General features: G+C 48.0%; 1 protein-coding gene across 5 annotated transcripts in view; it reads left to right on the top strand.

The window, feature by feature from the left end:
• LOXHD1 (lipoxygenase homology domains 1) overlaps positions 1 to 21,870 on the top strand; it is a 185,779-nt gene that overhangs the window by 127,594 nt on the left and 36,315 nt on the right. For 2 of the 5 annotated variants that reach the window (XM_011949344.1, XM_011949345.1), the window contains 7 exons: positions 87 to 249; positions 4,071 to 4,225; positions 8,471 to 8,680; positions 8,787 to 8,922; positions 11,388 to 11,596; positions 12,413 to 12,598; positions 15,440 to 15,567. In XM_011949344.1, the coding sequence (XP_011804734.1) occupies positions 87 to 249; positions 4,071 to 4,225; positions 8,471 to 8,680; positions 8,787 to 8,922; positions 11,388 to 11,596; positions 12,413 to 12,598; positions 15,440 to 15,567 (1,187 nt within the window). Of the gene's footprint in view, positions 1 to 86; positions 250 to 4,070; positions 4,226 to 8,470; positions 8,681 to 8,786; positions 8,923 to 11,387; positions 11,597 to 12,412; positions 12,599 to 14,560; positions 14,812 to 15,439; positions 15,568 to 21,870 lie in introns of those variants that run through there. The other 3 variants (XM_011949348.1, XM_011949346.1, XM_011949343.1) reach the window with 2 other exon arrangements.

Genomic DNA, 21,870 nt, shown 5'->3' with positions numbered 1-21,870 from the left:
TCCATGAGTACTGAGACGCCAATGAATCCCTGAAGTTGGCAGCTTTCACATTAAGGGCTAATTTTTCTTTTTCTGCCTCACCCCAGGGTGCAGAGACCTTGACTTTCCCATGTGATCGGTGGCTTGCCACCTCTGAGGATGACAAAAAGACCATTCGAGAACTGGTTCCGTATGACATCTTCACTGAGAAATACATGAAAGATGGGTCCTTACGGCAAGTCTACAAGGAAGTAGAAGAGCCTCTGGACAGTAAGTGTGGTGTGGCCACCCTTATCACCATGGGCAGGCTCCAGGACCCTGGTCCTCCCTGTGGAGCACATGCCCTGTGCCAGGCTGAGCCTCTTCACCCAGGAGGAGGGTCTGTTGTTACCTCCACTCTGTAGAGAAGGCCACTGAGGCTCACAGAGCTTCCATAATCTGCCTAAGTGCACACAGCTAATAGATGACTGAGCTAGTCTTCAAAGTCTCAGCTGTCTCGCTCCCAGGTTTGTGCTGAAATTCTTTCCTGGTCTGACGTTGGGATAATACATCCAGATAAGGGGAATCCTATTCCTGGCTTATCCTGGTCCCTATTTTCTCCCTACTCTTCCATTTGCTTGCTACCAATCACTATGGCTTGGGCCTCTCTGCTCTTGCTGGACTTAGCTGTCCCAACTTCATATGAATTAAGAAACCTTCTTGAATTATATGTAACTGGAACCATATTTGTATTTGTTCTCAGTAGTTTGGCATGGCTCGAGAAAGTTCAAGGTGATGAGCTTCTTTTCTGGATGGGCTGGTTAACTTGTCCATTCTTCATCAGTGTGGTTTTCTCTAAAGGATTTGCATCAGACTGGCCACCCACTTCTTGTACTTCCTCCTCCTTTGCTTTTGGTGACCCCACCATATTCTAGTTCTCTTCCTAACTCACTGAAGTATTTAGAGTGCTGGTTTCTTTTCTAATGCTAGGTAGTATTCCTCAAGGCTCAGTCCTCAACCTTCTCTTCTCCTCTCTTTCTACACTGTGTATGTGTACACACACACACACACACACACGCACACTCTTTCCAGAACACATGGACAGAGTCATACCTCTGTTTTGACCAGCAATGGCATCGTCCGTGTCAATTCCCAGGTTATTCACCAGCCATTCAGCTCTGAATTATCTTGAGCTATTTCAAAGCCAAATTCATTTGCAAAAAAACAGAGTTTCTACCCCTGATGATAGACAAAGAATACAGTGGATCTCTCTAGCAGGGTAGCCTACACAGATCAGAGAAGCTCCAAGAGTTTGAAAATCCACTTTACATTTGTTGTGTTGTCTTCTTGGAAAAACTGGAGTAAAATTCAAAATTTTGGGCCCCTTATGGAGCCAGGAAGACAGGTCTTTCTGCCCACCAAGTGGCTAAGACATCCAAAAGACAAAAGACAAACACCATCTTCCTTTGTTGTCACCGGAAGTAAAACAGCTATAGCTCTGCCTTTCTTTTAACCTGAATTGTTGCCCAGAAATAAAAACAAGTGTTGCCTCAATAGTGTGACACCCCTACTCCTATCCTTTTCTCCACATAGTCTTTGCTATTAAATCCTTCTCTACTTGGACCCCAGAGGATGCCCTGGAAAGCTGTCCCAGGAGAGCACTTGGGCTGTTCTGTGTGGGTAACATAACACAAAACTCACTCTGAGCTCGGTGATGTTTCTAGGGAAACATCTCTCCACGGATGTGCCGGGTGGCCTGGGTGGGACAGGGAGGGAGGAGGATCCAGAAATAGCTGGCTCTGACTGCACTACCGCATTGCTCAGCACCCAGAAGCTGAATCAGTTTTCCTAATTCCCAGAGGACTGGAGACAGCAGCAGATGAAGGGGGAGTGAGGAGGTCATTTCATCCCAGCCCTTGAGGACACTGCATCCTGTTCTGGGACACAGGCTCCTAGAAGAAGTGTCCCTATAGGCCCATGCCACCTGTGATTAGCTCACATATGGAGCAGGCCCAAATGCACAGCTAGAAAATGGATGGGGAGGAAAATGAGGGGGAGGATCATCGACTGTTGTGTCTAAACTATGACAAGTTTCCTAATGTCACTGCAGGTCAGTATTAGCAAGACAAGCTTAGGTAATATTTAGACAATAAAGAGAGGATTTTCAGTGTGTGAAATGCTGACAGGTTTCTGCACTGAGCTGAGTGGGGCAGGGTGGGGTAGGAGCAAGTGTGGCTGGTCCCTGGTTTCTGCCCCTGGCGGTGTGTCTGACCAGCCTCTGCAGGTCAACTCTCACAATGCACCCAGGAGCTTTGGATGGTAGCAGCTTGGGCAAGGCCACTGAGACAAGGAAAATGGTTGGGGAGAAGGTTTGGAAAAGGGGCGGGGGTTGCAGGAGAGGGTAGAGTTTAGGTTTGAACATATGAGTTTATGATGTTGTGGTCTGGTCAAGGTGGAGACGCCCTCTAGGTAGTAAGTGTGCGGATCCAAAGCAAAGGAAGGACCTAGGCTGGAGGCATAGACTCAGAGAATTCAAGGAAGTGCAAGATGAGAGCTGAGGAATATGGGTGGAACCTGGGAGGCCTTGGCATCCAAGGCACAGGTGGAAGATTAGGAAACCATAAAGCTACCCAAGAAGGAGTGTCCAGCCACACAGAAGGACAGCAGGAGGGAATAATGCTGCGGAACCCAGTGGAAAATGAGAAAATCATGGGAACCCTGCTGTGGGTGTGAATGTGTTCCACAGCCATCAGGACAAGCAACTCACATCACTTTACTTTTCTACGTTTAATTAAATGTGGTTCTGAGCCCACTTGCAAGGACTGATAAGAAAGTCCATCTCGTTCACAACAGGGAGGGGAATCCCCTTTTTGAGGGTCTTCTAGGAATCCTGAGGCTCACAGAAGAGGCCTGGCCCTTAGTCCAGGGTGAGTGCCACTCCCAGCTGTGCTCACTGTCACACAGAGCCACTACTGGCTCTCCACCAACACACAAGTATCATTTCTCTGGGTGACCAGAAACACTCCTGCATGAATCTGGCTTTGTCAAAAGACTCTCTGTTCCACCCTTAAGGCCCCAAAGCTTCAAGTCCCCAAAGAAGCCCAGCAGTCACTTCCCTGTAGGGTCCCTGTGTGCAGGTGAGGGGTCCCTGCCGCCCACGAATACTCCTGAATCCTCACTCCCTCCCAGGGGAAGGGAAGTTAACCTTTCTCCCACTTTGGCCACCTCTGCCTTTCAGCTTCTATTTCTCACCTTGGGGATAATCCAGCCAAGTCCCCTCTTCCCTGGCCTGAAACTCAAAATCTGTAAAGACAGAAGATACAGAGAGGGGCCAACCAATTTTTAGCCTTCATAAAAATACAAGACTTGAGTCTCTCTGCTAAGGAGAAGGTTGGGAAAGGAGATCTTTTATTTTTCCTTAAATAAAAACAGCAGAACAAAAGCAAGATACCATGCATTTTTATTTTTCGTAGTAATTTTTAATAATTGTCACACCAATATTTGTTGAGCCCTCCCTATGGGCCATGGGAGACCAAGGAGAGGGTGGCAGTCACAGTGGCTTTGGTGAGGAGTTGGCCTGGAGCGCTGGGGCAGGGGAGGATGGCAGTGGGTTGGAGAATAAATGAACATGAGGAAATGAACAGAGGGGAAACTGTTCTTTAAACAATATTTTTTTTTTCTGTGAACCATTTAGAAGGATCTGGTGTTGACACTGGTCGCCCTCAAATTGGAAGGCATTTTATTGCCATGTATCATGGCAGGCAGATTTAGCAACCGCAGTGTGGACACATCTCAGATAGTTTCTGAGTCTTTCTCCCTGTGCAGTGCAGGCAGCTATATGGGCAGATAGATGGTTTGAGGGGTACTTCAAAAAGTTTCTATTTTTGGGGTCTCATAGAGCCCACCTGGGTCTAGATCAGATGAGCACACTTCCCACTGGAGAATCCACATGGATTTGAAGCTGAATATGCATAATTGAACAAACAGAAGGCTAACCCCTCGAGTCCTAGGCCAGAAGCTTAGCACCTCCCCAAAATCCAGTTCCCCAAGACCTAAAGCGCTGTCACCCTTTTCTTCCCTTTGTCTGTCTGTCTGTCTCACCACCTGCCCAGTTGTGCTGTACTCGGTGCAGATCTTCACAGGGAACATTCCCGGGGCAGGGACGGACGCCAAGGTGTACATAACCATCTATGGAGACCTCGGGGACACCGGGGAGCGATACCTTGGCAAGTCAGAGAACCGGACCAACAAGTTCGAGAGAGGAACGGTATGAGGGGCACATGGAGTTTACCCTCCTTCCCTCCTCCCCAGACCCAGCGATCTAAGTGCCAGTTCTTCTTGGTTCCCGGGGACATCCGGGAACTCCATGGGGCATCGTGCACACTCTTGTGGGCCTCTGCTCTTGCCCTTCCCTGCAAGTGCTCCTTGTTCCCCTCTCCTAGCTGATGCACCCACCCTGGGTCCTGCATAGGGGATGAGGTGGAGCAGAAGGCCGGCCTTGGGCAAGCAGGCGGCCTGCTGGAGCTCCAGGTTGTTGGTCGCATGGGGCTGGGTCGTCTTCAGAAAATCCAGTTCACTGTGCATGGTTCATGAATGTGGAGGTGAACACTGCAGAATGACAAGGGCTGTGCTGACACTGACAGAGACTTGAACTGTGGGGTGGAGAGGGGATCTGGAGGCCTGGTTCTGCTATCAGCTCCTTATCTGCTTCAAATTCTCTGGCCTCAGTTTCCTCATCTGTAAATTGAAGGGTCAGATATGAATTGGCTAAATTGTGTTGTGTAGAGCTGCAGGTGGCTCCAAGGGCCTTGGGAGCCTTGAGGGTGGTGGAGACAGGTGCAGTTGGACACCCCACTCCCTTCTGGGTGGATCCACTTTGACCTGGACTGTTGATCACAGTGCCAAGCAAGCTCTCTGTTAAGAAAAGGGTTCTGTGACTGTAAAAAGGCTTGAAAACCACATGACTGGGTGATGTATAAGGCCCTTCCAGCTCTGACAGACTGATTTTACAAAACCACAGGGGTCTCTAAGGGTGGGTTTTGTGAAACTTCCCTTCTGGCAAGCTTGGCTCCCCTCTCCCTGCCTCTACTCCTCCACTCCGTGCCCTTTCTGGCATGTCCCCTGCCCCTCCCCGCACTTGCTCCTCAGTCTCCTTTCCTTCTCCTCTCCATGCACTGAAATCTGCCTGAAATCCCCACAGGCCAGGCTATCTCCACAGGGAGATCAGGTTAAGGGGATTGGCTCCTAACTCAATCTGTGCTCTTGCCCATGGCTGTGCATGTCTGGGGATTTCATACATCAGCCAACGGGTATTTATCAAGGGTCTCCTTAAACCTCACCCTCAGCCAGGCTTATCCCTTAGCATTGAACCACTCTACTAGTAAGGAGGATATTAGCCCTGGGACTAGAAAGGTGGGTGTCATCTAAGTGGGTCTGCAGCTGGCTGGTGACCCCATGAGTCAGACAGTGTGGAAGGAGCCCCAGCCTGGCTGCCAGGTCTCCAGGAGTCAGACCCCAGCATTTCCATTCATTGGTTCATCATCCAGATAGAAACCATTTACCTTTAACTTCAGTTTACTGCATTTGAAGCAGAAATAGCAGTATGATTGCTAATTAGACCTCTGGGCTGAAAAACAGGACAAGATGTAAGAGCATGTTGTACCAGGAAGAAATAATCTAAAACATACACATTCATGTTCCACAATAGATATAATTGTTTACTGCCCTTATAAAGTAGGTAGGAGGAGTCCTATCCTCCTCTTTCCATCTTGCAAAAATGGAATACCAAAAAGGTCAAGCGATTTATGTGATTGTCCCTGACTCTACACTAGGGATATTATTTATCAGGTCCCCAGATGCTAGGGGCAGGTCACCTGAGTTCAGATCCTGGCTCTGACACTAGCTGTGTGATCTTAGATAAGTTACTTAACATCTCTGTGCCTCCTTTTCCTCCACCCTAAAAAAGAGTTAATTTTGAGTTATTGTGAAGGCCAACTGAATTAAAAATGCAAAGCGTCTAGAACCATGTCTGGCAGGCAGGTAGCTCTTTGTCTGTGCTGGATATTGTCAAGCCTTGGGAAAGCTCACCTGCCCCCTGCCTTAGTTGATGCCTGGTATTGATGCCTGGTAAATGCATTGTAAAAGCAGCAATGTGCAGCATACAGCTGAGAGGTCTATTTTTATGCATGGCTTTATTTACAGACTCTGGCAAAGAGTAAGCATTCAGTAAATATGGATTAAGTAAATAAATGAAGGTGATGCAAGCCATTCCCCTCTGTGATCAGATTCCATTTTTTTTTCTTCTCTCTCAGCAAATTGTTGTGTCACAAGAAAAAATCTTTGCCCCATTCTGCCCCATCACTTTCTTCTCTTTTCCTCCAGTTTTGACACCCCATCAGGGGAGCTGGTGCAACTTCTGGCTCAGTTACTAACCATGTGACCTTAAGTTTACTGCACAACATCTAGAAGCTTCCATTTCTCTGATCACTCCAGAATATGGAAGTCATCCTGGACATCCTTCTCCCTGTTCACTCACATTCAATCAATCACCAGGTTCCAGAGTCTTCCTTCTAAATAACCTCAAATCGGCCAAGTCTGCCCTGTATTCACTCAGCCCTGCCTCATTTCAGCTCACTCACTGAGCCAGCGTGGTCTCTCTGCTCAAGGCCCTGCCATCCAACCCACCCTCCAGCTTCCTCAGTTAACCTGTCCAAAGCTGACCAGTCACTATCTCACTTTAAGCCTGCAGAGGCTCCCCATGGATCCCAGATCTACCCTGAGTCCTTCACGGGATTTGCAGACCTTCACAGCCTACCCGCACTGGCCTGTTCAGAGTGCCCTCTGTGGACCACTGAGTGCAGTTTCCAGAATACCCCACCCTCTCTCCTGCCTCAGCATTTTTCCAAACATTTTCTCTGCTTACATGTGCATGCACCCATAGAAAATAGGTAAGCCATTCCATGGTATTACTTTTTTACATAAAAGGCATCATGCTATATAAACACTTCTTTAACTTGCCCTTGGCGTGCATGGCTGCCTTGGAAATCTCTCTCTGCCCTGGTATTCAAACATAGATGGAGGTGACTCTTCTCTATAACCACTACACACACAACATTCTTCAGGAAAGGCTTTGCCAGTTATGTAGCCACTCCCCAAGCACGGGACCCCAGATGGCTTCCAATTTTCCTCTGTAAAAATTATCTGTGATAAACATCCTTGTGCAATGTGAAGGTCTTCCCCCAGGACAGATGCAAACAAGTGGAATTGTTGTATCTCAGGGTGGGCCCATTCTTACTCTGGTGAACCCAGTGGATTGCCAGCACCCCAGGACTGCTCCCATCCACATCTGCTTTCGGTCACACACCACTAGCTGCTATTTACCTGCAGCTGCCTTGGCCATGGGCTGTCCCCACCTGAGCTGCCTGGAAAACCCAGCCCCACAGCTGCAGCTTAATGCTGACACCTGGAGAAGTCTGTCTTCCTAGGCCTGGCTCTAGTCATCACACAGGTGGTTGTTCCCACCATCTGAGCTGGAATTACCCATCCCCTCCTCTTGCTGCACTGGACTGTGGGGTCCTGGGGACAGAGGGCATCCTATTCTATTCATCTCTGGTTTCCTAGGGGTCAGCACAGTGACTCACATGGCACCTGTGCTCAGCAAATCTTTCGGAAGGAAAGTAGGTGTCACTCAGTGTCACCTGTCCCCTCTCACCCTCCTCAGGCTCCCATCCTGACTTCTGCCTCCCACATTCAAACTCTGTCTTGGCCCCATCTCATTCAAAGCCTGGGATCCACACCTCACTGAGCTCCCCTCAAAGAATCAGCACACAAGAGTGGAGTGTCCACTTGACTGAAGACAGACTCAGGGACACAGATGAGGGCCTTGTATCACAACCCCCACAAAACCCTCTTGAGCCTGCGTCCCAGATGTTTGTGCCCAAGTCCCTCCACAGCCTTGCCTCACCCAGAGCCTCACCTCTTCTGCCTCCTCTCCTGTAGCCCTGCCTTACTGGTTCATCAAACTCCCTCTCAGCATCTCCCAGGGAATTTCAACCCCCCTCCCGTTACTCAGAAGTTCATCTCTAGAAGAGCTTTTGCCCTCTGGCTGCCACAGCTGGACTCATCTCCAATGTTCAGCATAGCTAAGGAATCCGGGAACAGGACCGGTTGACCACCCCTCCTCTGCCTCTGCCCATGGCCTTCAGGCCCCACCCCCCTTACACAGAGGAGGCTTCCAAACACCCACAGGCTTCTCCCAAGAGGAATGTAGTGAAGGCAGTTTTCTCCATGGCACCACACATATAAGTGGACTGCAAGATGGGACCACTGTGGATATGAGGCCTTGGACCACACAGGCTCAGTGTTGGGGATTTGGGTCTGGGGGGCACCCCGGCAAGGAAGGTCTGTTCAGCACAGCAACTGAGTGGGATGGAAGGCCCTAGAGGGTTGGGCTGGAGTGGGTTGAGTGGGGTACACCCCTCACCGTCTGAGTCCCCACATCTGGGCTCGCCAGGCTGACACTTTCATCATTGAGGCTGCTGACCTAGGCGTCATCTACAAGATCAAGCTCCGCCACGACAACTCCAAGTGGTGCGCAGACTGGTACGTGGAGAAGGTGGAGATCTGGAATGACACCAATGAGGACGAGTTCCTGTTCCTGTGCGGGCGCTGGCTGTCCCTGAAGAAGGAGGATGGGCGACTCGAGAGGCTCTTTTACGAGAAGGTGAGGCAAGGGGCCTACAGGGCCTGTGGCCATCCTCATGCCTAGGGGAGGTCCCTCGGCATGGAGGTGCTGGAGTTGCAACTGCCAGTCCTGCTCTCCCACACAGGAGTACACTGGGGACCGCAGCAGCAACTGCAGCAGCCCTGCTGACTTCTGGGAGATCGCCCTGAGCTCCAAGATGGCCGATGTTGACATCAACACAGTGACCGGGCCCATGGCTGACTACGTTCAGGAGGGCCCAAGTAAGTCAACCAGGGAGCTCTTTAGATGGGGACCAGGCACATGGAAATTTTTAAAGCAATTCTTGGATGAGCCACTCTTGAGCTGATGACATATCTAACGCTTAGTCATTTACATAGTTTTCACACGTATTGCCTGTTTTATCCCCAGAACAACCCTGCAAAGTGAGAGGGCAGGGCTAAGCCCCCTTTGCAGATGGGGAAACAAAGGTTAAAGGAGGTTAGGGTGAGAATGAACATCCCTTACATGTCACTAGAACATCACACAAAGCACTCAGCCATGCAAACTTAAGGCATGATGTGGTGGTGAAGGCAGGGGAAGAAGTCCTGAGATGGTCGTTTGGGGACTGAAGTTCCATTTCTGGTTCTGACAGTAAAATGTGTGGCCTTGGACAAGTCAGTCTCTCGGCTTCAGTTTTTTCCTCCTCCATAAAACAATATCATAACTCCCCAGCAAGTTCATTTTGCCAACCAGATTTTTGAGATAAGGCAGTTCTATAATTGTCTATTGAACATTTGAATGCACTACCTTCCTAGTCAGTTCTCTTAAACATAAGAGTATGGCAACCATGTTAGCCCCCTCCAGAAGGCCACACGGTGGATCTGTGGAGTCAGGCAGAGAAAGCCAGTCTGCTTACAGCTTTACCTTCTCACTCTGTAAATGAGTGATAGGACCCCCAAGAAAGTGCCTTTCCTTAAGCACTGTGATCACCTGTGGAAATCCTTCGCTGTAAAGATAAAATAAAGCCATGTGCAGGTAATTCCAGCCAGGAAGAGACAGTTTGGAAACTTTTCAAAGAAATAACAGATTGTATAACCTAAAATCCACTATACCAGGGTAGTGTCTCCCAAGCTATTGAGGAAGATGAACCAGGAGAAGGGTTTCCAACTTGTATCAATTAGTAACTGCAAATGACAGAGACCTGGAAATGGTCACAAACAAATCAGGAATTTTTTTTTTTTTTTGTATTTTTTTTTTTTTGAGACGGAGTCTCGCTCTGCCGCCCAGGCTGGAGTGCTGTGGCCGGATCTCAGCTCACTGCAAGCTCCGCCTCCCGGGTTCACGCCATTCTCCTGCCTCAGCCTCCCGAGTAGCTGGGACTACAGGCGACCGCCACCTTGCCTGGCTAATTTTTTGTATTTTTTAGTAGAGACGGGGTTTCACCATGTTCGCCAGGATGGTCTTGATCTCCTGACCTCGTGATCTGCCCGTCTTGGCCTTCCAAAGTGCTGGGATTACAGGCTTGAGCCACCACGCCCGGCCACAAATTAGGAATTTTTGTTTTCACTCACATGAAAGTCCAAAGGTAGGCCACCTGGGACTAATACAGCAGTTCCAGTGCAATCAAGGACCTAGGTTCCTTTAACCTGGTCACTCTGGCAACCTTATAAATGACCTAAATGTTGTCCATGGTTCCAAGATGAATGTTGGAGCTCCAGCCATCATATCCATATTCCAAGCAGAATGAATGGCAGGGTAAGGAAAAAAAGAGTACTCCTCCCAGTTGAGTCAGACCTTTTAAAAGAGATTTCCCAGCCAGGCGTGGTGGCTTGTGCCTGTAATTCCATTACTTTGGGAGGCTGAGGTAGGTGGATCACCTGAGGTCAGGAGTTTGAGACCAGCCTAACCAACATGGAGAAACCCTGTCTCTACTAAAAATACAAAATTAGCCAGGCGTGGTGGTGCATACCTGTAATCCCAGCTACTCAGGAAGCTGAGGCAGGAGAATCGCTTGAATCTGGGAGGCAGAGGTTGCAGTGAACCGAGATCATGCCATTGCACTCCAGCCTGGGCAGCAAGAGTGAAACTCCGTCTCAAAAAAAAAAAAAAAGATTTCCCCAGAAACCTACCCAACAATGTCTCCTTATGTATCATAACCACCCCAGCTGCAAGAAGAATGGATAGCTGGAAGAATGGAAACTGCGACTCTATGGACACTACGTGAGCAAGTTTTATGCTAATTAATCTGGTGTGTTTTAGAAATTGCTGTCTTCTAGGACTTCCATTCACTGTGTTGCATATATGATACATTTTTATTGTTCTTCAAATTCCTTCTTTCTATGAGACCTTGCTTTTGCCAACAGCATTTTTGTTGACCATAGTGAGCTTTTGGGGCATATAACGCCTATACATGATGAGAGGTTATTTTTCTTACCCTCCTTCACATAATAGTGCTAGATTCAAGTAGGATAATTGGTCAAAAGAGCTTTTAGAAGCTTGACACTCCAAACAAGTGACAAGAATGCTGTCTTTTGTCTTTACGTTGGGAGTTAGCAACTCCCTCAGTCCTTGGAGAGGAGACACGCACCACAGATAACTTACCAGTCTGAAGGGCTCATTGCACTTTGTCTCTGAGCAAGGAGCTGAGATCAGTGCCCTCAGAGGTCACTTCCAAATCTGTGAGCCTATGAGGCAGTGCCTGGTCCACCTGGTCTGTTATGAGGCTGGGCCCCGTGATCTCTTGCAGTTATTCCCTACTATGTGTCGGTCACCACTGGGAAGCACAAGGATGCAGCCACTGACAGCCGAGCCTTCATCTTCCTCATCGGAGAGGATGATGAACGTAGTAAGCGCATCTGGTTGGACTACCCCCGAGGGAAGAGGGGCTTCAGCCGTGGCTCTGTGGAGGAGTTCTACGTTGCAGGCTTGGATGTGGGCGTCATCAAGAAAATAGAGGTGCTGGCTTCTTGGGGCCCCATAATAGTGACCACCATAGGGACAGACGGAGCTGACCAGTACCTGGGTGGGTGGGGGAGTGCAGGCTGGGAAGAGCAGCCTACCTGAAGCACCCCTTAGAGCAGGTAGCAGAGGAGAACCAACTAGCCAGGTGATTTGGGTGAGCCACCTGCCCCTCTGTGTATCTGTCTTCCACCCACCCAGTGGGAATGTTCTGTGTATTAGTTTTCATGGCTGTGTAACAGAGTATCACAAACTTAGTGCTTTAAAGCAACACAAATGTATTATCTCACAGTTTCATGGATCAGGAGTCTAGGTGTGAGTTAGTGGGGGTCCATCTTCAAGATCTCAGTGGGCTGAAATCAAGTTGTAGCCAGGGCTGCGATTTTATCCGGGGCTTGGGGTCCTCTTCCAAGCTCACTGGTTGTTGGCAGAATTCATTTTCTTGGGGTGTAGGACTGAGGCCTTCATCTCTCAGAGGCCCACCATTCCCCACCATGGGACCATCTCCAAAAACTGGCTGTTTTCTTGTTCAATAGGAGACAATCTCTTCTGCTTCAAATATCTCCAACTTCTTCACCTCTGACATCTAGTCATGCTTTTTTAAGGGCTCACCTGATTAGGTTCAACCCACTCAAAGTCACCTAATTAGAGACTGTAATTATATCTGCAAAATCTCTTCACCTTTATGGGAGGGACCTGGGCCAGCAAGTGCACAGCACATTGGGAAGAAGCACTGAGGGAGGGGGCTGGGCAGGGAGCACTTCCTTCCCAGTTGTGCCCAGATCATCACAGATCAGGTGTGTCTCCTCCTAGCTGGGCCATGATGGGGCCTCCCCTGAGAGCTGCTGGCTGGTGGAAGAGTTGTGTTTGGCAGTGCCTACCCAGGGCACTAAGTACATGTTGAACTGTAACTGCTGGCTTGCCAAGGACAGAGGTGATGGCATCACCTCTCGTGTCTTCGACCTCCTGGATGCCATGGTGGTGAACATCGGGGTGAAGGTAGGGGGGCACTGTGAGTGTGCAATGCATGGCCAGGGCAGTGCAGGTTGAGGTGGGGAGCAGCAGGGGAGACAGAAGTGGAAGAAGTAGGAGACTCATCACTGGGGTATCCACAGGGGCTGCAGCCTGGTGTGCTAGACAGATGTGCTTTGCTAGGAGCCACAGACTGGACTCTCTTCTGGTCTGCTGTTGTGTGACCTTGGGCAAGTCATCTCATTTCTCTGGGCCTTGGTCTTCCCATACACTGCTTGGAAATAATGCATCCCTGCTACTCATGGCCTATTCCATGTAGGATCTTGGTGAGAATTAATGAGATCACAGTTCATGAAGAGCTTTGTGAGGAAGCAACTCTATGTAGACAGGCAGGGTCATTATTCACCAAAGGATCCACCATCAACAGCAGTAGGGTGGTGATAGGAAAGATGGCATCTGGGATACTGTGAACCTCTGAGTCTCATGGTGCAGCCAGTGGTGTCCACACAATACCCTTCTTAACTGGAAAAGCCTGGAGGGCAAGAGGTCTGAGCTTCGGTCCTGGCTCCACCTCTAACTGGCCAAATGGCCTGGGATAAGTTATATAAACACACAGGTCAGACCAGGCAGGAGGCAGATCCCTGGTGCTAGGATCCGAGGACCCACAGCCATTTGGTGGCCCAGAAGCCTCTGTTTCACCTGACCCTGTTGGTTTCTCTTTTTATCTCATGGCTATGGGGTCAACAGAAGGCCCCAGCCCTTTTCTCTGGTCCTGAATCAAAACCAGTGGGCTTCTTGGACCAGGTCAGAAGCTGTCCCACAAAGGTGAGAAGAAATCACCTGGACCTGAGTGTGCTCTGCCTGCATTGTATATGGAAACAGAAGTGGGGCTCTGAAACCTTGACAGGCAGGAGTGTGGTGCCTGCCAGTCTCCTGCTTCCCGCCTGCTGGAGAGTCAGAGAGTAGCACTTTCTATATCTCACATCCTTCCCCCACCCCCCAGACATCTCCATCTGTGGCCAGACGGATGGTGTGGGTGAGCACACAGTTCATCCAGGGACCCCCACCTGACCTACTTCCCAGCCTGTGTGTGTCTCTGTGCCACCGCCCAGCACACATGCACACCCCATGCAGTGCAGCTGCAGCTCCCTTGGAGCCCTTTAGTCCAGGAAAATCCAGACCTACACCCGTTATCCATGGCACAAAGGAACACAGGTTTGTCACTTTACAAAGAACTGCAGGGTTCTTTGGCCTGGCCATCTCCCCAGGACACCTGATATCAGACTAGAATTACAAGAGCACTGTTTCTGTCTCTTTTTGGAAACACACTTATTACATAAAAAGAGATGTGTCTGTGTAAAGGAGAGAAAGATGGATGCAGAGAACACAAGAGTCTGATGGACCAGCTCTCAGGGGCCAGTCTCCATGGGGCCGCTAAAGCACTCATTTTGATCATTCTATTTTTTATGCCTGCCTGGATAAGAGTAAAAAAGTGTTAGGCTCCTACTTTTGTTCCCAGTGGCTCCTCCTGACCATCATGAATGCCCTTGCTGGGTGGTCTAAGGGGATTTTCTTGGTAAAGCAAGAGGCTCTTCATCCGTTCCCTCAGCAAACATGTCCTGAATTTCTCCTGCGGGCCAGGCCTGCACAGAATACTTCAAACCTCACCGTGTCCTGGCAGAGATTCTAGATGCTGCTGGAAAAGCATGCAGCCCCCTCCAGGCACAATGATGGGGACATGACCACCGTGATTAATAGCTCAGGTTTAGAGGTCCAGGCTTCTGGATAATGGGAACCAGGCCCCTGCACAGGTGATAGAGGAATGTAGCAGCCTCCAGAAAAGGGACACACCGGGCCAGGTACATTCAAAGGAGATGGTCAAGATGGTCCTTCCCCGACCGTAAGTCTGATCCTCTCCTGAACCTTCAGTCTTCACTGTGAGTCCAGGGGCACTTGGTGAGAAGGAAGGGAGTAAGAATCTGGGACCAAAGAACATTCTAGAACAGTATAAGTGCTTTCTCTTGCCACGAGGCTGCCTCACAGAGGAAGAACCGAGGTGGGGGCTTGGTGGAGGCACACCAGGAAGAGCAGGCTGCTCCTCACCCTCCAGTGGAGACAGACGGCAGACATTCTCTTTGGCACACACCTCAGGCTAAATGGTAAAACCCCAATCTCAAGTGAACATCATGGAAGTAGGGGATTGTCCCACTTCTCAAGTGGATTGAGGCAGCACTCCCTCTGTAAACATCACTCCTGACGGCATCCCTCATTCGCAGCCGCAGGGCATGTGCAGGCTGTGGCATGAAGGGGAACTGACACCCAGAGTTTTGGCTGCTGCTTGGGGCCACACAGGTGGCAGGCTCAGCACCAGGCGTCCTGCAAATTGTCAGCAGCGCTCACTCTGTAAGGGAGCTTATCCCTATTTTACCACAGGGGAGCAGAGGCTGGTAAGGTCAGGCATCTGCCCAGGTCTAACAGCCAGCAGATGACAGATCTGGGATTCACATGGAGCTCTGGAGGGCTCCAAAGGCCACTGTCTTGCCACCATGCGCTGCTGGCACGGCTGGACTTAGGTTGGGATTCAACTGACAAAGAGTCAGTTAACACCGGGCTTTCCATCATGTTTCTATTGCAGAAGGGCTCTCTGTCAGGACTCCTTTCTAGGGTGGGACTGAGTACAGTGGGGGACATAAGAGAGTGGCAAGGCTGCCTCTTGCTGTCCAGGCATTTACAGTTGATTGGAGGAGGGGCTCTTTCCAGAGCCGTGGAACTTAGACAGCGTGTCTCTTTCTCTGGTGAGACTGAGGCAGGTCAGGTGGGGTTGGAGGGTGAGGCTGAGACTCAGCACCCGCATTCCTCTCATGGCAGGTTCTCTATGAAATGACGGTGTGGACAGGGGATGTGGTTGGTGGGGGCACTGACTCCAACATCTTCATGACCCTCTATGGCATCAACGGGAGCACGGAGGAGATGCAGCTGGACAAAAAGAAAGCCAGGTACCTGGAGGTGGCCCCTACCCCTCACCCCTCCCACATTCAACTCTTCCCCTCTGCCCTACCCTACCCTCAGCCAGGCTGATTCTCACATGCCCCCTGCAGACCATGAGGCCTTCTATCCTCTGTCTGCCTATTCTGTCTCAATACTTTTCTTTTTCAAGGGCCAGCTCAAATCTACCTCCCCTAGGAAGGATTCCTTGATCACCTCTACCCATAACATTTCTTCTTTCTTTCATTTGGTACTCAGAATTGTTTATTGTAAGGTTGGTAGATTAGTTGATGGTATTGTATCATTGTTAATGTCTTAGTTTCATTAATTGTACTATGGCAATATAAGATGTTGACATTAAGGAGAGCTAGGTGAAGAGGGCACGGAAGCTCTGTTCTGTTTTTGAAACTTTTCTGTAAGTCTCAAATGATTACAAAATAAAATGCAGTCAATTTTCAAAACATTAAAAAAAAGATTGAACACCTAATATATGCCAGGCACTGACTCAGGCACTGAAGAGATGATATAACCAAGAAGACAAGGGTCCTTGTACTTAACAGAGCTTAACCTAAGGAGAGCAATAACAGCAACACTAATATTTATAGGAGCTTGTTTTGTGCCAAGCATTGTTCTCTAATAAGCCATGTATTGATACACTTAATCTTTTCCACAATCCTATAATAATAACCCAATTATTATCATCCCCATTTTACAGGTGAGAAACTGAGGCATGAAAAAGTAAAGTCATATGCTCAAAGTCCCATGGCCATTAAGCGGTGGTACTGCAAACTACACCCAGGTGGCCCCCAGTCCTAAGCACTCATTAGTGATTCATAATGACATTAAAGATGACCCTCCTATAGTACTCACTGTCCATGCCCTCCCTTGGATTCCCCATATAGACAGTCCTGGGTTTGGGCTGGTTTGCCATGTTCAGCCACTGTCCCCCAAACATCCCTGGCCCCTGACATCTTAAGAACCAGAGATGACAGACTCAGAGTCCAAGCTTAGCATTTTAAAATCCCACCCACGGCAACTTGCCTCTGAACACACAGCACTCCTTCCTTTAGCTGGAGGGCAGGACCCAGGTGGCTTCCTTTTTGAGCCCCTCATACCTCCTAGCTCTTGCCTTGCTTGTAGTAGGCACTCAGTACTTCTGGATTGGGGTGGTGATGAGGACATTGTGGATGATAGTGAGGTTGGTGATACTGATGGTGCTGAATGGTAGGGATGATGACTGTGATGGTGGTAGTGATGATGAGGATGGTGATAGGGATGAAGGTGATGATAGTAGGGATGATGATGATGGTGGTGATGATAGGGGTGAAAGTGATGGTAGGAATGATAATTGTGATGATGGTGATGATGATAATGATGGTGATGATGGTGATTATGATGATGATGGTGGTGATAGGGAGGAAGGAAATGATGGTAGGGATGATAATTGTGATGATGATGATGACGATGGTGGTGGTGGCAGTGGTGATAGAGATAAAGGTGATAATGGTAGGGATGATAATTGTGATGATGGTGCTGTTGGTGATGATGAGGGTGTGGCTACTGAAGCTTTTGGGGACCAGGCAGCATTTCTTTTCGTGGACAAGGCAGCTCATGCAAGCTGGAGCTTTGCCCATCCTATGGGCCCTATGCAGCTCATCCCTGGGGGTCTGATGGGAAAGTTTTTGCCTGTCTTAGCACTTCTGCTCTCTCATTTTGCAACTCCCATTTCCTCCTTGAATTCTTCCCATATCAACAGCAATGGTGATAATAATAATGGCTAATATGCATTGAACATTTATTCCATGCCAGACACTGTTGCAAGTGCTTTTTAACATATATTAACTCACAACACCCCTCTTATCACTCTTTGCCCTCTTATCATCTCCACATTACTAATAAGATGCCTGAAACACATAGAGGTGAAATAACTTGCCCAAGGTTATACAGCAAGTAAGTAGGGGAACTGGGATTTGAACTTAGTTCTAGAAATAAAGGAGGACCAAATGAGAACAGAAACTCTCTACTTAGAGCTTGCTGTAACAAGAGACTCAGCCACCGTCACTTGGTTTGATAGAGATTTGAATGCTGTGGGAGGAGGAGGAGCTTTGTAATGAAGCATTATTTTTGGCACGGTAGAGCTGGAGGTTGGGTAGCTAGAATCAGGGTTTCATACGTGATTGCATTAGGGACCATATTTGGATTTGGTACGTCAGTCTGGTTAGTCCTGAGTTGGGAGCAGGGACAAAATAGGGAAGCTGGGGGCCATTGCCCAAGTCCTGATCATTCTGGGCCAATTTCTGTAGAGACCGTGGTTTCTTGGGATGGTCGCTGCAGGGGAGGTAGCTCAGAGTTCTATTATCACACATGGTCTGGCTACTATTGTTTGCATATTCAGCCTCCTATAGTCTTTACTTCTGTACTCTGACTCTAATCATTACCCTACCCCATATTCCTGGATTTTTTCTGATTAATTATCCTACACCTACATTCCACCTTGTTTTCCAGATGTACAAGGCTTAATTGCTGGTGGAAGAGACATCTTGTTTCTGGAAGTATCTAAATTCCAAAAGTGTTGCTTGAAAATCACATTATTATAAATACAACCATATTGTAAATGCTTTGAGGCACGTTGCTAGTTGAAGGATTTTTTTTTTTCTGAATAAAAATTTATTTTGTGAGGAGAGCCATCATTTCTTAACAACCCTGGTTTGCAAGCTCAGAGTTGTTACCCGAGACATGTTTTGATATTTTCATTTGCATGTGGCCCGATGTTTCACCTGTGTCCTGAAGTCCTTGTTAAGAATGTCTGCATCTTGACTAGGGAACGTAGACAGAGAGACCCACTGCGCATGTGTCGTGGGCACAGCTTGGTACTGTGCAAGGTGATACTTTCCCCAAGAAATGGTATGTGACCAGAATGAGGCTGAGACATGCATGCATTCACACAGAAGGTATCACGAGGCTTCTGCCTGCTGCAACGCTCCTGCAGTCAGATGCTGTACCCAGGGGCCAAAGCTTACAATAGCCAATAGCAATTCACTCTATCCCACTCCCCAGCTAAATTTCTTAACTTCTCATCTTGCCACTTCAGAGAAAATGGTTCTGGTAAATTAACTCCCACCGAGATGCTTGTGAATTAATACGGCATTCAGAAAAAATGATGCCCTAAAAGGTAATGCGTACTTTCAGGAGATGAGTCTCTAACAGAGGGATTTGAGGTGATTGGTGTCCAGTGGGTGTAGAAGCTATTTTTAGACAAAGAATTGTGTTATTTCTATAGCGGGAAGTAAATGCCTGTGAGGGATCATGCCTAGGCCAGTAGAGACCTAGTGAAATGGAAACTTCCTTGGACTGGACACAAAAAAGATTTTGGGTCCCTTTTTGTGTCACAAGAGTTCTGTTGGGTTTACCCCTCAGGATGGCCTGTTGCTTTCACTAACCCTTACTGCAAAAAGCATGGAAAGAGGCTGAGCTCAAGGGAATGGAAACAGAGGACAGACACTCAAATGGGATTCCAGTTGTCCTTTCAGGAGAGGATGGGGAAATATTTGGTTGTGACCGTGTCCAGGGCTGTAGTAAGCTTGTAAGTTTAGACTCTCTCTTCCACATGTTTATCACTTGAATCTCAGTCTGGTTAGCAATAAAGTTCTGAGACTGGAAAGGTCTTATCTTTGGGGATTCCATGGGCAGAAGACTTGGGTGGGAAGGTTGAGTCCTTCTCAAGGAGGTTGGAGGTGAGTCCCAGGGGATAGCATGAATGGTCTAAGAGAAGAGGAAGGAAAGCTGAGTTCCAGGAACTGCTGCCTTCCAGGGGCACCCAGGACAGGCAATTGAAAGGTTCCAGCACTCACTGCTGGGCACCCCTCTCAAAGCATCATCTGTAGCTCAAGGGCTGCCCTTTAAGAGGAGACTGGCAGATATGTACTAGGTCTGATCATGGCATTCAAGAATAGGCTTAGAATCTGTTTGAGATTTGGCCTTGTTCTACTCTCAAACCACAGCAAAGATGCCCATGAGATAGGTATACTGCTCCCCATCACCTCGTATGTCTAATGGGGGATGCACAAGGTCCAGTTTTTCCAATGGTCTCTGAGGAGCCCAGATCAGCAGAGCCTGGGACTGGAGGCTCTGTCTTTTGTGTGCCAGTTACTTCAACCCCATGGACATTTACATCATCACTGAGGCCAACTCCCTGCTGCTCACCGATCCCAGGCTTGGAATTTTCTCTGTGTGAGTTCCAGGGCAGCCTCCCCTTGTCTACCTGCTTTCTGGTCCCAAAGTTCTCCATTCACACCACTTGGGGCTGTATTAATTTCCTGAGGTTGTGATACAAAATTACCACGAACATATGGTAATTAAAACAACAGAATTTTCTTCTCTCATTTATCCAGAGGCCAGAAATCTGAAATCAGAATCTGTGGGTGGAAATCAAGGTGTCAGCACTGCCATGTGCCCTGTGGGCTCTGGGAAGAGAATCCACTCCTTGCAGCTTCTGGTGGCTGCCAGCAGTCCTTGGCTTGTGCCACATCACTCCAGCCTTCAAGGCCAGGTCTTCCCATCTCTGCCCCATCTTCACATCCCACCTCCTTTGTGTATGTGTTGATCTCTCTCTCTCTCTGCCTTCTTATAAGGACTCTTAGGATTACATTAATGGCTCACTGGAATAATCCAGGATAATCTCTCCATCTTAAGGCTCTTAACTTAATTACATCTGCAAAGACCTCCCTTTTCTTTTTACCATACAGTTGTATACATGGATTCCAAGATTTATAACATGGATATCTTTTGGAGAACCATTTTTCAGCCTGCCACAAGGGCTACAAGCCACAGAGCATGGATCTGAAAATTCTGCCACATGAAGAACAGTCAAAGATTCTAGAGACATTTACACTTTTAAACATTTTATCATAAACATACATATATATATACACATATATATATAAGTACATACATTATTATACTTATAAAGCAAAAACTTATGTAAACCCTCCACACTGCCTTCAGGCCAAGAAATTAAATCTTGCCAGTTCTCAGTTTTTAAGGTCAACATTTTCTTGTTTCCTTTCTTTTTCGGTCTCTATCTCATGGGTCTATACTTTCATATCACCTGGATTTCATCCCTAACAATAGGCTTTTATATCACCTGGATTTGAATGGTACATAAATAGAATCAGGCCATACATCTTATTTTGTGTCTTAGTTCTTTCACTCAGCATCAGGTTTTTCATATTTTCCTAAGCAATGTTGAGTGTGATTGTGATTTGCTCATTTTTGTTGCTGCATAATATTCTACTGAGGAGCCTGGAGAAGGGAGAGGTCCAGTGGCTTGTTTCAAAGAGACAGAGATGAAAGAGAGTAGAGGCATTGAGGTTAGTCAGATGTTGACAATTCAACAATTTGTTCTAGTGGCAGAACTCAATGTAACAAAACTTACTAAAGGTTGGCCATGGCTGTCCTAAAAGGAAAAGAGCTGCAAGGGTGGCCATGGGGCCCCTTCAGTAGAGCTGTCTAAGCATGGAACCACCCAGGAGGTTCACTTTGCCCACAGCCCAGAGATAACTGATTTATCAAAGCAGGGGAATTGCAATACAGAAAGAGTTTTACACATGTGGAGCTGGCTAAATGGGAGACTGGAATTATATTATTACTCAAATCTGCCTCCCTGAAAATTCAGAGACTAGGGTTTTTCCAGGAGAGTTTGGGAGAAGTGGGGGTGGCTAGGCAATGGGTGCTTGCTGCTGATTGGTTTGGGGGTACAATCATAGGAGTTTGGGAAATGGTCCTCATTGCATGCTGAGTCATTTCTGGGTGGGGCCACAAGAGTTGGCAGGTCCAGGTGGAGCCATTGGTCATCAGACATGTAAAAAAACTGAAAAGACATCTCAAAAGGCCAGTCTTCTGTTTACAATGGCGATGTTGTTATCTGCAGGGGTAATTGGGGAAGTGCATATCTTGTGACCTCTGGAGTAATGGCTGGCAATGTTTATGTCTATGTTTTAGCAGAATTCAGGCTTCTCTCATCCTCTGAGGCTGGTGGTCTCCCCTTAACTTTATGGAAGGGCTATTATCATTTAAACTATACACTAAATGTCTCCAAAGTTAGCTGGACCCAAACCCAGGAAGAATCAAGGGAAGTTTGAAGGCTAAAGGCAAGATGGGGGTTGGTTAAATCAGATCTCTTTCACTGCCAAAATTTTCTCACTGTTACAGTTTTTTCAAAGGTGATTTCAAGCATAAGCTCAATGGCCTTGGGTACAGAGAACTTCAGACTGGAAGGAGAGTGGTCTAGAGCAAAGCTAAGGCTGGCACTCTGA

Source organism: Colobus angolensis, unplaced genomic scaffold (genome assembly GCF_000951035.1).
Source record: "Colobus angolensis palliatus isolate OR3802 unplaced genomic scaffold, Cang.pa_1.0 Scaffold299, whole genome shotgun sequence".
In the NCBI taxonomy this organism is placed as follows: Eukaryota; Metazoa; Chordata; class Mammalia; order Primates; family Cercopithecidae; genus Colobus; species Colobus angolensis.
Note: the sequence above shows the minus strand (reverse complement) of the source record. Positions and strands in the feature narration are given on the sequence as shown.